Source organism: Phytophthora ramorum (genome assembly GCF_020800215.1).
Source record: "Phytophthora ramorum isolate Pr-102 chromosome Unknown Phyram_PR-102_s0003, whole genome shotgun sequence".
Taxonomy (NCBI): domain Eukaryota; phylum Oomycota; class Peronosporomycetes; order Peronosporales; family Peronosporaceae; genus Phytophthora; species Phytophthora ramorum.
Window position 1 is genome coordinate 537,490 of NW_027150649.1, and position 14,712 is coordinate 552,201.

Genomic DNA, 14,712 nt, shown 5'->3' on the forward strand with positions numbered 1-14,712 from the left:
ACAACTCGTGACAAGACTCGCAAAGATTTGGGCGTTGAAGTGAACCAGCTAAACTAAATTGCCATTGTGCACGTTTGCTGAATGCACAACCGCGTATTGGTCTGACGGCATCGGGTGTCAGACCACAGCCGTTGGGTCTGCTTACACATCAACAGCACAAGTCAGGCTGCGTCAGGTACGACCACGCAGACGAGCATTCACGCAAAACGAAGGCTCCGTAGTGGAGGATCAGATTGGAGTGTCATGGCGACGAATCTCTTTTGATTCGCGAGCATGACCTTTGCGTCAGTGTCTTCGTCCTCACCCCCGCAATGAAGGTGTTTGCTGCAAGTATCGCGACGACGGCGGTGGTTTCCACGGGTTTCTTGCCCACGACTCGGGGCTGGTGGGACAACGGACACTTGCTCGTCGGCGAGGTGGCCACGCAGCTCCTGGACTCGGCCGACGTGGCCACGATCGAGAGTGTATTGTCCAAGTGGGAAGAGGACTTCCCCAACACGGGCGAGATCACTACCAGTGCTATCTGGATGGACCTCATCAAGTGCACGTCCGTGAGCTCGTACTGTCAGTCGCCCCTTTCGCCTTCCATTACGAGCATGAGCGATTGGCACTACATTGACCTGCCGGTGAACATTAGCGGCGGCAAGTGGGAGGACAAGGAGGCTGATCTGACACTCTTCGACGACACCATGGGCGGCGATGCTGTGTCTGTCATTGAGGGAGCTTTGAAGTCGTTCAAGACGACCAAGTCCAAGTGGGCAGCCAATCTCTTCCTGCGCAACTTCATCCACATCTTCGGAGATCTGCACCAGCCTCTGCATACAGTCACTGGTATTAGCGAGTCCTTCCCGGACGGCGACGGTGGCGGCAACAGCGAGTACTTCGACTCTCCCTGCGCCTTCAGCAACCTACACGCGGTTTGGGATGCTGCTGGGGGTCTCTACAGCCTGAACGACTGGGCGCTCAACATCGACGACTTCAAGCCAACTTTGAAGAGTAATGCGACTGAGCTCATTGCGCTACTGCCGAGCATCCCAGACAACTTCACCTTCTCCCAGTACGAGAACGTGACGTACAACGAGCTGTACACGGCGTTGGTGACGGAATCGGTCCTGCGCGAGGTAGTTCTGGAAACCTACGACTACGCCAACACGATCGTGTACGCTGGCTTGGACCTGAACGCCACCAGTTCCGGCGATTACCCGTGCCCGCCGGACTCGTACATGGCGATGGCCGGTGAGATCTCGCAGAAGCGCATTGCTATCGCTGGCAGCCGTCTCGCGGTCATCCTAAAGCACTTCGCCGCGCAACTGCGTACGCTTGGCTTGGCCGACTAAACTGCACATCTCTGCTTTTGCTGTCCATGACGATTTAGTGATCCGAAGTCGAGGAATGAACGCTTGGATGTTTTGAATCATCTACTGTTTTATCCTCAGCTTATACCACGTCGCGCTGGGGAACTAGAAGAGCAAGCATCCATTTAGGATATAGGATCGCGACTAGCTCCATCTAATCGCGACTGACGATGATCACGTTGAAGTCAACGGATGGCACGTAATACAACCGCTAGGCTGATGTTATTTTAATCAGCGCAACAGATAGTCTAAGAAGCTTAATCCGCCAAGCCGAGCACTCGGAGCTGCGCGGCGAAGTGCTTTAGGATGACCGCGAGACGGCTGCCAGCGATAGCAATGCGCTTCTGCGAGATCTCACCGGCCATCGCCATGTACGAGTCCGGCGGGCACGGGTAATCGCCGGAACTGGTGGCGTTCAGGTCCAAGCCAGCGTACACGATCGTGTTGGCGTAGTCGTAGGTTTCCAGAACCACCTCGCGCAGGACCGATTCCGTCACCAACGCCGTGTACAGCTCGTTGTACGTCACGTTCTCGTACTGGGAGAAGGTGAAGTTGTCTGGGATGCTCGGCAGTAGCGCAATGAGCTCGGACGCATTGCTCTGGAGCGTCGGCTTGAAGCTGTCGATGCTGAGGTTCCACTTGTTGAGGCTGTATAAACCGCCAGCGGCGTCCCAAACTGCGTGCAAGTTGCTGAAGGCGCACGGAGACGCAAATATTTCGCTGTTGCCACCCCCGTCACCCGCCGGGATGTCCTCACTGATGCCAGTCACCGTGTGCAGGGGCTGGTGCAAGTCTCCGAAGATGTGGATGAAGTTGCGGAGGATGAGGTTGGCCGCCCACTTGGACTTGGTCGTCTTGAACGCCTTCATGTTGCCCTCAATGACCAATACAGCATCTCCACCCATGGTCTCGTCGAACAGCGTCAGGTCCGCGTCCTTGTTCTTCCACTTGTCTCCGTTAATGTTGAGCGGCAGGTCGATGTAGTGCCAGTCGCTCATGCTCGTAATGGAAGGTAAAGCCGGAGACGGACACGTCGAGGTCGCCGACGTGCACTTGATGAGGTCCATCCACACCGCACTGGTGGCGATCTCGCCCGTATTGGGGAAGTCGTCGTCCCATCTCGACAAAATGCTCTCGATCGTGCTAACATCGACCGAGGACAGGAGCTGCGCGGCCACCTCGCCGACGAGCATGTGTCCGTTGTCCCACCAGCCCTGAGTCGCGGGTAGGAAACCCGTGCAAGCCGCAAGAGCCGTCACCACTGCAAAAACCTTCATCCTGTGTGTTGGTCCCAGTGCGAAAGGAGAAATGAAGCGACTGATGCCATTGCTGCTATGCTTAGGACGAACTGGTAGACGCGAAGGTTGCGTAGTCACGTTCGCTCATCAAGGAGAGGCCTGTCGTACAGAAACTAGGGCCGCAGTTCTGCGCGCCAGCGAGCACCTTGAAGCCTGCCTCGCATGCATGAGGTCCATTCACGCAAGCCTGCCATAAACGGGTAAAGAGCTCGTCTGCAACGGGCAGTCACCAGCTCCTGTTGGGTGTCGTTGAGCCCTTCGACTTGTCAACACTTCACAGCCGTTGCTCGCGAGCGAAATGTCAGTCTGCTCTCGCTCTAGTGAAAGCGCTGCACTGTGTTCGGTGCTTTTGACGGAAAGCGGCCCGAAGTATACGTGTGCTTCAGCATTGACAGCTTCAAGCCAACGCTGCAGAGCAACACAACTTCATCCTCTCCCAGTAGGGAGACGCCTCCTACGACGAGCTGTACACGGCGAGGACTTCGAATGACCTGAAATCTGCAATTGCAACATTGATTGCCACGTTCAGCCGCGTAACTCTGTGGTGAAAATGACATTGATCATCGTAGAAATACCCTCCGTCCCGATCGAGGTCTTGCTCTCGCTCCTGCTTCACAACAGCTCGTGCAAAAGCTTAGTAACTTAGCATGCGCAAGCTGGATTCAAGAAGACGACGAAGCTGAAAAAAACGTCAAGCGCCGCAGAGAACACGGACACTGGAGAAAAAGCAGGAAGAGGAGCGGCGACAGGAGCTATGCGCTTAGGACAGCGCGAAGAAAACGCGGCTGCGATTGCGTTGGCATTTCGCGTTTCGTGGAGAATTAAAGCGTTGGCCCTATCAAGATCAACTCCGAGAAGGGTGGAAGTTCCAAAGGCATTGCATCCCCAGTGGGTGTTTCAACCTGCAGGAAAGGATCGGGGAAAGCTGGTTATCGTAGTCGAAGCAGGTCTTGTTGGCCAATAGGATCTGTTGGGGGACGTTGCGCCTGTGAACCACTGCTGTGGTGTCGTGGCCACGAAACAAGCACTTGAGTATTTGATCTTTCATTTTCGATCACTCAATCCTTGACAAGAAGGCTAGTGTAAGTTTTGATTTAGCCGCAACACCAGACACAGAATATACATCGATTGGTACTTTGATATTTGCTGCGGAGTCTGTGAGTGGTTTACTGGTTTACTCGCAAAGCTTGAGCTCGTCGTTCTGCGCCATAAGACGAACGCCATAGCTCAACCACTCTTAAGGGCTCTCTACTGAAGCGGTCAGTACTTCTTCTTCTTCGGCAGCACGGGCCTGGAGCGAATAGGCTGCAGCTTCGGAGAAGACTGAAGGCTCGCAAAGTTCTTGGCTGCTCGCTTCTGCAGCTCTACCCTGGTCAATGGCCGATCGCTGTCCTCGTCGTCGCTACGGGGTGATTCTGGCTCGTCCTCGGAGATGGAGGCGTTCGTCCCCGTCAGCCGTCTGTCGATACTGAATTCGATGCCTGTCCCCCCAAATGACGTAGCCGCTGATGCTAACTGCACGGGGCTCGTCGCTAATGGTGAGGTTGCACCTCCATACCCGCTGCTCGTTGCAGGGCCATCTAGGAAATCAGGCAAAAGCGCTCGCACCGCATTCACAGACCGGGTAGGATCACTGGGTCGCAGGTTTGCTCCTAACGAGGCGCGTTGGGCCTCTGCTGGGTTCTTGTACTGAAGACGGCGCGAAAACTGTTCAATGAGCTCGTTGCTCCGCTCCTCGATGATCTATGCAACAACGTCGTTAGACCACCACGCTTGAATACGTCCTAGGCGAACGATGATCTGACCGCTAGGAATTGGAGGATGTTTCCTTCGGTGATACCGTGCGCAGCCAAGAGATCGTTCATGGAGTTGATGCGAGCCTACGCGACAGGAAGCGGGTGAGTATCCTGCATTCTCTGCTCCATCTACTCAACACATACGTACCACCAGCGCGAGTTGATCTTCCGACTGCTTTCTCGTCCGCTTTGACGTATCCGAACTACTGCCACCCGAAGTCGAGGTCCCAACCACAGGCTAGATACGAATTACCGCGGCAACAGATTAGAGAACTGGTAATTGCAACTAACGCACTTGCGATCATCTTTACCGGCATGACGTCGTTGCAACCTAGTGCGTTGTAGAGCCTGTCAACAACACGTGCCAGCGGCTGGAATTCCCGAGCTGCTGCAGCTCGAAGTCGCTCGATCTCCGAGTTTTCCTTCAGAATCCTACAGCACCACATTATCAGCGAGTACCTCAATATCCCAGCATGGAGAGAGCTACCGACGCACTTTTGACGCGTCTCCACTAGGTCATCGACCATTCGCTTTCGTGCATTCGCACTACCGTCCTGCATGTCGCTCTTCAGCCTACACGTGATTGCACCAGACAACGATAAATGAGTGCCTCACTCTCTAACGAGGCCAGCAAGGTTCTCACTTCTGAATCTCTCTTTCGAGTGCCAGCTTCTCATCTTCGAGTTGCTCGACCTCGTTGTTGGTGCTTTGAACGTAGCGGAAGAGTGCAAAATTCTCCTCCTCTTTTCTCGAGTACACTTCAACAAGCTCATGGTAGTCGTCGACTCCCATCTCTTGCTGCAGAGCGGCAAATGTCGTCTCAAACTCTTGCAGTTTTTCGTTAATGGATGCGATGTTTTGCTTGTCTTCCAGCATCTACACACGAAGTAGCAGAAATAGGGGTTCAACCCTTTTTCAACGACAACTACAGCAATAGCAGAGCGTACCGTCATGTCAAGCATCTGTAGCGTCTTCTTAAGCTGCTGTTCATCCTCAAGTTTCATGTTCCCACGCATGAAATCGTCCGAGATATCCATTGGGTCCTGCTCGAGAATCTGCTTCCTGTACGACTCGGCACTCTCTTTCTCGCGCTTGATGATGGATGCAAGACTCTGGTAGACCTGGTCAAAGGCTTCCTGCTCGTCCATGTTTTGGCCAGACAACGAGTTCGCTTGGGACAGAATCTGCGGATATCGATCAGTTAGTTGGGCGACTGGATTCCAACAAATAAAACATCAAACTTACCCGATCGCGCTCGGATACGATCAGGGTCGACTGACGGAAGGCCTCCTGCATTTGCTTCTGGATCTCGCGCAGTCGACGCTGGTTCTTCTCAAACACGGTTTGGCTCAAGACGCGATTGGCGCGAAGTTCGTCTACTCGGTTGCGAAGCTCAGCGTTGAACGCGACCATTTTGCTCTCACGGGTCTTGCAAGCAGATAGTCGATTTTCGAGCTTCATGAGCTCCCGCTGCTCATCGGCCATCCGAGCGCGGACTGCATTGGCACCTCCGCCCCGCTGGTCGCATTCACCACGCTTCAGGCGCAGTTCCTTGAGCTCTTCGTGAACTTTCTTCCAGTGATCGTCAAGCTGTCGCAGTCGATGCTTCTGCTCCACCAGCAGTTTGGCATACTTGTCTCCTTGCACCTGCAGGTTGAAGAGCTGCTCGCTCTGCGCTCGAACGTTCGACTTGGACATTGCGGAGAGAGGTCTGCGCGTGGGGACTAAACTTGCTGCGAGTCGGACGTGAACTCCTACGAGTTGAAACGCGCTAAGTATTTTCGTCTGAGCATCGTTGATCGCATCGCTCACCGTTTACTTCAAGCACTGCAGCCTCTACATTGCACATTTTGCTGGATCTGGTGGCCATGTCTTGGAAAGCTCAGCGTCAGTCCATGTCCTCAACCAGCAGCGGAATACACGAAAAATCAAAACCCGTGAAACCTCACAAGCTACCAATAGTGAAACGAGGCGGCGGACTTCGCGTGGGCCGCGTGGTATCTGTACGTCAACGCCGACCGCTCTCATTTCGTGGTTATCTCACTCGTTGTCACTCTGCAGGATGTACGGGGCAGTTCGAACTGGGATAACCAATCATCAAGTCCAGTTGTCCAAGAGGAAGAGCGGAGAGTGCAAGATGAACTCCTTGAAATGCTCACGGTCAAGCTCGCGAACAAGGAGAAGGAGGTGGAGATGCTACGATGCAAGCAAAACGCTGTCGATAGAGAATTTGCAGGTCACGATCGTCAATTGCGACAAGAGCAGGATGAACACGCTCGCATTGTCAGTGACATGGCGACGACAAACCAGGAACTGCAGCGGCAAGTGCAGCACCTGCAAATTCAATGTGAACGGGTACGACTACGTGCCGTAGACTCCCTTTCATTCACCACTCACTCAAGTTGCTGCAGCTTCAAGTTGAAAGCGAAACTCAGCGCACGGCAGCACTCGAGCAGCGAAGATTGCGAGAAAAGGATCAAACGCAAACTAGGAGCGACAGCAAGGCACATCGACAAATTGTAGACGATCTTCGGCGAGAGCGGCAACAAAGTCTCGACGATCGATATGCTCTCGAGAATAAGCTGCAGCGAGCTCTGCAGGATCAGCAAATGCAGAACAATTTAGTATGCTCCGTTTGAGTGCGGCTCATGAATTGCACGGCCATTGACGACTCATACACTGGTGAACACGCAGATAGCTGAGCTCGAATCGAAATGCGCTCAATATGAAAGTGAGCTCCTTAAAGCTCATCAAACCTGCCAACAACTTCAAGAGGTAACTGGAGTGTGATGTCCGCATTCTCTGTCACGAGCTTTCTAACCTCCAAGTTGTAGGCATTGACAAGCGAGAAGCAGAAACGGGAAGAGTATGAAATGATGTCAAGAAGGCTGGAAGAGGAGAAGCTCGCTCTCGAAGAGAAGCAGCGAGCCTTGACGAAGGTAAGCAATCCAAGAGCCGCGGCGTCAACACTTTCCGCTAAGCGTTTGCTGTTCTGTGAACTGCAAAGACACTGAAAGGTGCAAGTTCAAGGGCGGCAGAAATGGAAAAGAGGCGCAGCGAATTGTCCCGCGCCGAAGATCAACTCACCGAGCAGCTCGCAGCTCTCAAAAAAGAGAACCTCGAGCTGAAAGCCCGCAGGGGTCAAATTGGCTCCCAGACCAAACATCTACAAGCGCGAGTCGCAGCGCTTGAAAACGCCAACGCCGCTCAAGAGCAGAAACTTGAAGACATCACCGTGGAGCTGGAAGGTGCACGCAAGTACTGCCGGGACTGCCAATTTCGCACCAAACAACTCCAGGAAGAAATCGTGTTCCTAAAAAACCGTAAAGCACCCGCGACCCCTGCAACCTCAGCACCCGACACCAACTCGCCATCTCCTGACCCCAACCTCGAGTCTTCACCTCCTAATTCTTCCGAGGCAGGAGACGACGTGCCGTGCTGGATGAAAGGTTAACTTTTTGTCACCTCGAATATAAGACCTGAAAAAAGTAATTGGTTCTTTATGCGTCCGTGAGCCCCACGACCGCTCCATATTCGGGTGGGGCTGGCCTCTTGCCCAGTGCACACTGAATCAGCTGCTTGATCTCGGAGTTTGCCCCACTTTTCCTCTTGCGGCGGCCCCAGACTTTGCCGCTCACACGCTCTGCCCGCTCCTGGTCGTTCAGCACGCCCTGACTCAGCTTTTTATTCTCGAAAAAGTCCCGCACGCAGAAGATGGTCACAGTCTCGCCGTAGTCTGCAAAAAATATATAAGAAAAACATATATAAGCGCCCATTTTGTGATGGTCCATTGCATTAATGTCCCGTACAGTGGAAATTGGTCTCGCGGAATTCGTTTTTGAGCACGGGTTTCTTGGGTTTGCCAGGTTCCGGCTCGGGTCTCTCCACCTCTGTCAAAAGCAAAAGCAAAATCACCACTAAGTGTCAACTTCCCGTCACGTTGGTGTTTGTATGGACCAACCTTTCGGGTGCGAGCTGCAGGCCCCGACACGCGCCAGGCAGCACTTTTTGCACGCGCTCTTCTGGCAGCCGGCGGCCACGTGCTTCTTGCTGCTGCAGAACTGGCACGTGCGTGCCGGTGTCTCGGTCTTGGCGCGCTTAACGGGCGGCTCGGGGGCGTCCACCTCCACCACGTCCATCGGCTCCGACATTCTATCTAATAACTGCAGCGGCTACAATTAATATTTGTGTGCTTATTGTGTGGTCATAACATTCGAGTAAGTACGATGGCAAGAAGAGAAGAAGGCGAGCGTGGCAGAAGTTCTTGCGAAGGATTATGGTGACGTTGCACGTGAAGACGACGGCGGGGAAGAAGCTGTCGGTGGACGTGGCGCTGGACGGCACGGTGCTGCAGTGCAAGGAGGTGCTCGCGGGCCCCACGGAGGTCCCCGCGGGGCTGCAGCGGCTCATCTACAAAGGCAAAGTGCTCAAGGACGAGCAGACGCTCGCCAGCTATGGTACGTACGTTGCGAACGTTGCAGCAACTCCAGGCCAACCACTGACAGTTAAGCTACGCGCTGCTGTGTAGGCATCCAGGCCGAAGATACGATCTACTTTGTCAAGGGAGCGGCGCGCACCGCTGCGAGACCCGCTGCAGCAGCCTCCACGACGCCGCCCCCAGCTGCTGCTGCTTCTGCACCGGCCAACCCCTCGATCTCCCCCTTGTTCCCCAATGCTGGACCTGCTAACGGCAACTTGTTTGGTAACTTAACGGGCGCGGGCAGCGCTGGAGCTGCTAATGGCAATTTGTTCGGCAACTTGGGCGCCGGCGGAGCGCCCAGCATGCAGCAAATGCAGCAGCAGATGATGGAGAACCCCGAGATGATGCGGCAGATGATGGACTCGCCCATGATCCAGAGCATCATGAGCAACCCGGACGTCATGCGCAACCTCATGCAGAGCAACCCGGCCATGCAGCAGCTCATGGAGCAGAATCCGCAGCTGAGCCACATCATGAACGACCCGGAGCTGCTGCGGCAGAGCATGGAGGCCATGCGCAACCCCGCGGCCATGCGAGAGATGATGCGGAGCCAAGACACGGCGCTGCGGAACATTGAGAGCCACCCGGAGGGGTTCAACGCGCTTAGACGCATGTACCACGACGTGCAGGAGCCGCTCATGGACGCCGCGGCGAGCGGTGCGCCTGCTCCTCGCGGCCCTGCGTTTACGATGCCTGGCGTTGCTGGTGGCAGTGCCAGTGGGACGACCAACACGTCGCAGACTCCCAGCTTGTCAACTCCTGCTGCTGGTGCGAACCCTTGGGCCGCTCCGGGGGCTGCTACTGGCACTGCACCCGCTGGTGCTGGTGCGAACCCGTGGGGGGCCGCGGGTCTAGGCGGCCTTGGAGGCATGGGAGGCATGGGAAGCATGGGCGGCAATCCCGAGATGATGGCGCAGATGATGCAGAGTCCTCTGTTCCAAGCAGCCATGGACCAAGTGACGAGCAACCCGGATCAGTTCCTCGCGCAGATGGAGGCGATGAACCCGCAGATGGCTGCTATGATGAACGCCAACCCGCAAATGCGGCAAATGATGTCGAACCCCGAGTTCCTGCGTCAAGCCATGAACCCGCAGAATCTCCAGGCGATGATGCAGATGCAGAACGCCATGAACCAGTTGCGTGGATCTGGACTGGTCCCAGGGTACGTTGCGGTGGTGCATTGCTCGGCAAACCCGTTGTGATGCTAATTGCTTTTGACTCTTGCTTGCAATGTACAGACTAGAAGGACTGAACCTCGGCAACAATGCCGCTGGCGCGGGCACTGCAGGCGCAGCGAACCCTGCGGCCGCCAACCCGTTCGCAATGTTCGGTGGCCTCCCTGGCAATAATGCCGCTGGTGCAGCGAACCCTGCAGCCGCGAATCCGTTCGCCATGTTCGGTGGCTTCCCTGGCGCCGGTTTCAGTGGGGCAGCACCCGGCAGCTCTCCTGCTGCGCCTGCAGGCAACCCGGAGGAGATTTACGCGTCCCAGCTCACGCAGCTCAACGACATGGGCTTCCCCAATCGGGACCAGAACGTCCGCGCGTTACAAGCCACGCTCGGCAATGTGCACGCCGCCGTCGAACGTTTGCTCAGCGGCGCCATATAATAGGAATGATTCATCCAACCACATCCTACACATGAACAACGTACTCGTCCTCTCCCGGGGGTTACATCATTTTCGTCCTTTCGTCCTCCCCCCAAGTACATGAAGCAAGCAGCATTCTTCGAGGCCCATTGAAGCACCCGTCCTTCTTCCCAGAGCAGCTCGAACTCGCGCTTGGTCGTGATGCAGCCTTCTGCAAGCGCCCTCCCCCAATCCGGACGAAAGCCGGGTACTTTATCACTACGTTCGTTTTTTATGGATAAATTCGCTGCGAGACTTGATGAGGTCGACAAATTCAGAGCAAAAAGTTTGCAAAACCTGTAAAAATGTATATCCAGTACATACTTTTCCGCAGGTTTGGCAAACTTTTCGCTCTCAATTTGTCGAATCCACATACTTTATGCAAGTGATTCTGAAAACGAATTTTCGTTCCGCTCTGAATTTGTCCATGCCATCAAATCTTGAAGGTTACCTCGTTAAATGAATAAATATTAAATTCTGGCCGAGAGCTTCTAGAAAATTATATTGTCACAGTTTGAAAGCGGTCGCTCGACCGCTCTCAAATTGAAACAGCGCGTCCTGGATCAAAGGAGTGTGTGCCATCAATTTGATGGCGCAGATATCTGTCATCTTCTGGACTTCAAGGTGCCACAATCAGGCACAGCCCAAGAGCGTACGCTGTAGCGGCATGTGAGAGCGCAGGAGGGCTGTAGCTGTAAGATGTCCCCCGCGAGGGCTTTGGATGTTTTTTCAATCTACTCACTTCCCATTTTCCCGGTTTCTCCTCAAGTGTCTAAGCTTCCTACCAGCTTAACAGCTTCAATACGTAGGAACACGATGGCCATCTTCTTGCCGTCGTTCGTGGTCGACGAGTCCTTCCCAAGTTCATCGAGCCCAGCAAACGACGGCCCCAGCTGTTGGGCCTCCAAACGATCGACGGGCACTTACAGGCGTACGACTGCTCAATGAGAATTCAGCCAGCCCAGGATACTCGTTCGGCGTGGATGCCGACGCGAGAGCGACTTGGCGACCATCACGCTCATCCAACATGTCGCACCCACGTCAGCAATTATGCGACGCAGCACACAGTCACCGTGATTCTCATTTGGTTGCACCTTTACAATAAGAATGCCAATACGCTAGTGACGATTTACTCCATGCGAATGCATCAAGCGAGAACCGACCTGTGACAACACGAGCGAGCGGGTACAGGACACGGCTAGCTCCACCTGCAGCGACCACGGCCGCCTGGGGCTCATGCATCACGTCGTCGGAGTGGTGCCCTTTGTTGCTGCACCTGCCTCGAGAGCTGTAGCAGATGGCTCGTGAACGTTTCCTTCTCTACCACACTGCAACACATGTATCAAGTCAATGGCAGCTCCCTCTCCTCAGCAACAGCCAGTCGCACCTCTGCACGTAGCCACTCGACGTCGCGACTCACGCGGTCCACCAGCACTCGTACATGGGCGGTACCTCCATGCCATGCGCGAATTCAACCCGCGAGCAGAACGCACAGAGGGATGTGCGCCAAGGCGGACGTGGGCTCCTTGGGCTTGCTCGGCTTCACACAGCGCCCGCGCTTGCTCTTTTCAGCTTCTCGGCTTCAACATCTGAATACTATGTGGACCACACCTTCGTTGTGGACAACATCATGTCCAAAAGCAGGCTGCGTGGCTGGCATCTCGAGGAGCTATCGACAGCGCGTGTGCTGGGCCACATCTACAGCGGATGCGGAGCCAGACCAAATAGCAAGGGGGGCCGGGTCGGTAAATTTTGCTGCCCCTTCCCGATGGAATCGAGAACGTGTAACCGGCTTCGCAGGCAGGAATTTTGCGTGCGTCGGTGACAACATGCCTTGGAAAAGATTCAAAACTAAAGCGATCGCCAATTTTTTCGGCCGGCGTCCACACCCTGCGACTAATGAAGTTGATATCACGCCTACCCACACGCCCCCAAGTATCTCCGTCGATGCGAAAGAACATCACTTGCATCGTCAACAGCAAGCCGCTCTATATTGGTGCGAGGAGCATTGCATCCCGGTTAACCCATGCAACTGCACCATCCATGATTTCGTCCGCCTCGACCCGGCTGACAGATCACCCAATCTGTACTTCATCAACCAGCTCAAAGACGATCCGAATTTACGTCAATCTGTTATTCTCGCGTACGTACGCTAATGTGTATACCAGCCGAGACTACATCACGTGATTTTAGTGGCCGCATGAGATCGTTTCAGCAGGTTTGGTTTAAGTGCTTCAAATGGTTAGAGTACTCCCCGAAGACAGATGCAGCGTATTGTGTGTACTGTTACCTGAGTAGAGAGGTTATGATAGCGGGGAAAGAGATTAGCGCTTATACTCAGCCTTCGAGAGGCTTTCGAAACTGGAAAAGGCTACAAGTCGAGATGGCTTCTTGTTACATGTCAGTGCTAGGTGATCAAGACACATCAATACTGCGGATGCTTTTGCTGAAGTGCAGTTAGCACTTCATGACATTCAAATTGTGTTGGATAGAGCTGACAAGCTTGAACGTGTTCAGAATCATAGGCGCATCGAACTTATAGTTGACGTATGCCTCCACCTTGCTCGACAAGACATACCCTTTCGTGGTCATAACAAGAAGATAATGATAGTATTATTGAGCTATGAAGCGCGTAGAATTTTGCCTTCGTTCGCACATGGGATATGAGTGGCTGTCAGATCTGATGCTGTCAGCTTCAGAGCGTGATCTCTCTACTGATGTCGATCGCGATATTGCTTTTGACCGCTTCAGTACGCTGGCACCGGCGTATTGCTCTTTACATTGGTCGACAGCAACAAGGACGCTTTATTTACCCCTTGCTTAAATACATCATTCGATTCGTCTTTTCCTAGCGATTTGATTGGTGGTTCAGTCATCAATTTTCACCATGTCGTTCTTTTGGAAATTTGATGTGAATTCGACTCCTATAAACGGTTTTGCAACTCCTTATAAGGATGCAATATGGGATTGTAATTACAATATTGCCAACCGACTAACCAATCAAAGCATAAGTTTATTGTAATATTTAGATTATTCAGTGTCGCTGTATTCTTCTTCAGACGAGAGTTCCTCTTCAGATGAGCAGGCGCCCACAGCTTCGAGGTGCAGCTTTAGGCGCATAAGTTGCTTATTGGCTGCATTTATGCAACCTTGAACACTTGAAGACTTCAGTTCTGCAAATTCACTCTCTAACCGTGATTGTATATCAGTAAATGCTGTACTTGTTGAATAAAACTGGCGTCCATCGGAGCCTTTCATATTAGCCCATACGAGATCAATGAACTGCAGATCGGAGTGATATGGTGGGGTGTATACCATCTCGTGCTTCTTAACCTGGTCATCTCGACAACAACAGGAGCTACTTTTTTTCAATGTGTTTCGATAGTCGATCTCATCGGATTGTTTTTGTCGCACGAGGTGGGAGTTCAAGTTCGTATTCCACCATAGCTGTCAACATTTTTGCGCGCCTACTGCCTTGTTTTGGTGTGCTAGGTGACAGAACTTTGTGTTACATTGCGTTGTCCATAACTATTAAACAGTTTGTGCGTGTGTGTGTGTGTGTGTGTGTGTGTGTGTGTGTGTGTGTGGTGGTGGTGGGGGGGGGGGGGGGTTGAGTCCAACACACCCAGCAAAGTTTCCATCCAGCCGATAAAGTAATCGTGACAGAACATACCGTACTAATCGGCTGTTTGTTTGCCTCCTACAAAAGGTGTCATCTGTGTCAGCAAGGAGATGGACACACTGCTCTGGAGTACGAACCTCGTCATCAACAGTGCGATCGCCATCAACAATCGCGGCGACGAAATAAAATTGTCTCCTTTTGTGCTTGACTTTGACTGAGGAATCATCCATAGGGTCGACAAGCGAATCGTGGTGCCTCGTGTCATGCTGATGAATGTATCTTTCGTCAAGGTACACGATGCGACGTGATGCGATGTCACTGCTGGTCATTTCTGCACATGCTGAGATATGGCCAAGTCATTGGTGGGTGGCGACTTCAACGCCTTGTCCTTGTGTATACCTCTAGTGTAGCCATGCTTATTTAAACATCTCTGTACTGACGCATAGCGGCTTTTGTACCGTCAATATCTGTAGTATCCAAGGCCAAACCCTCTGCTCTGCTAGATGATGCATGATATCTTTAGCTGTTGTCTTTG

The 14,712-nt window shown here is 53.3% G+C and overlaps 6 protein-coding genes across 6 annotated transcripts; 3 read left to right on the top strand and 3 right to left on the bottom strand.

Moving 5' to 3' along the window:
- Positions 1-311: 311 nt before the first annotated feature.
- Positions 312-1,337, top strand: KRP23_3324 (Endonuclease 1; the record flags this gene model as incomplete). The annotated part of the gene is made up of 1 exon (XM_067888161.1): positions 312-1,337. One exon carries the CDS (start codon positions 312-314, stop codon positions 1,335-1,337), a length of 1,026 nt encoding a protein of 341 aa, XP_067747428.1.
- Positions 1,338-1,612: 275 nt separating this feature from the next.
- KRP23_3325 (uncharacterized protein) lies at positions 1,613-2,632 on the bottom strand (the record flags this gene model as incomplete). Its single annotated transcript, XM_067888162.1, has 1 exon — positions 1,613-2,632. One exon carries the CDS (start codon positions 2,630-2,632, stop codon positions 1,613-1,615), a length of 1,020 nt encoding a protein of 339 aa, XP_067747429.1.
- A 1,281-nt stretch (positions 2,633-3,913) lies between these two features.
- On the bottom strand, positions 3,914-6,147 carry KRP23_3326 (Outer dynein arm protein 1; the record flags this gene model as incomplete). Its single annotated transcript, XM_067888163.1, has 8 exons — positions 3,914-4,396; positions 4,459-4,533; positions 4,598-4,687; positions 4,761-4,881; positions 4,945-5,022; positions 5,093-5,325; positions 5,397-5,633; positions 5,695-6,147. 8 exons carry the CDS (start codon positions 6,145-6,147, stop codon positions 3,914-3,916), a joined length of 1,770 nt encoding a protein of 589 aa, XP_067747430.1.
- A 1,342-nt stretch (positions 6,148-7,489) lies between these two features.
- KRP23_3327 (uncharacterized protein) lies at positions 7,490-7,903 on the top strand (the record flags this gene model as incomplete). The annotated part of the gene is made up of 1 exon (XM_067888164.1): positions 7,490-7,903. The coding sequence occupies one exon, from the start codon at positions 7,490-7,492 to the stop codon at positions 7,901-7,903; it is 414 nt and encodes a 137-aa protein (XP_067747431.1).
- A 46-nt stretch (positions 7,904-7,949) lies between these two features.
- KRP23_3328 (uncharacterized protein) lies at positions 7,950-8,600 on the bottom strand (the record flags this gene model as incomplete). Its single annotated transcript, XM_067888165.1, has 3 exons — positions 7,950-8,185; positions 8,259-8,339; positions 8,411-8,600. The coding sequence occupies 3 exons, from the start codon at positions 8,598-8,600 to the stop codon at positions 7,950-7,952; spliced, it is 507 nt and encodes a 168-aa protein (XP_067747432.1).
- Positions 8,601-8,725: 125 nt separating this feature from the next.
- KRP23_3329 (Ubiquitin domain-containing protein DSK2b) lies at positions 8,726-10,537 on the top strand (the record flags this gene model as incomplete). Its single annotated transcript, XM_067888166.1, has 3 exons — positions 8,726-8,906; positions 8,978-10,091; positions 10,168-10,537. The coding sequence occupies 3 exons, from the start codon at positions 8,726-8,728 to the stop codon at positions 10,535-10,537; spliced, it is 1,665 nt and encodes a 554-aa protein (XP_067747433.1).
- Between the last annotated feature and the right edge of the window lie 4,175 nt (positions 10,538-14,712).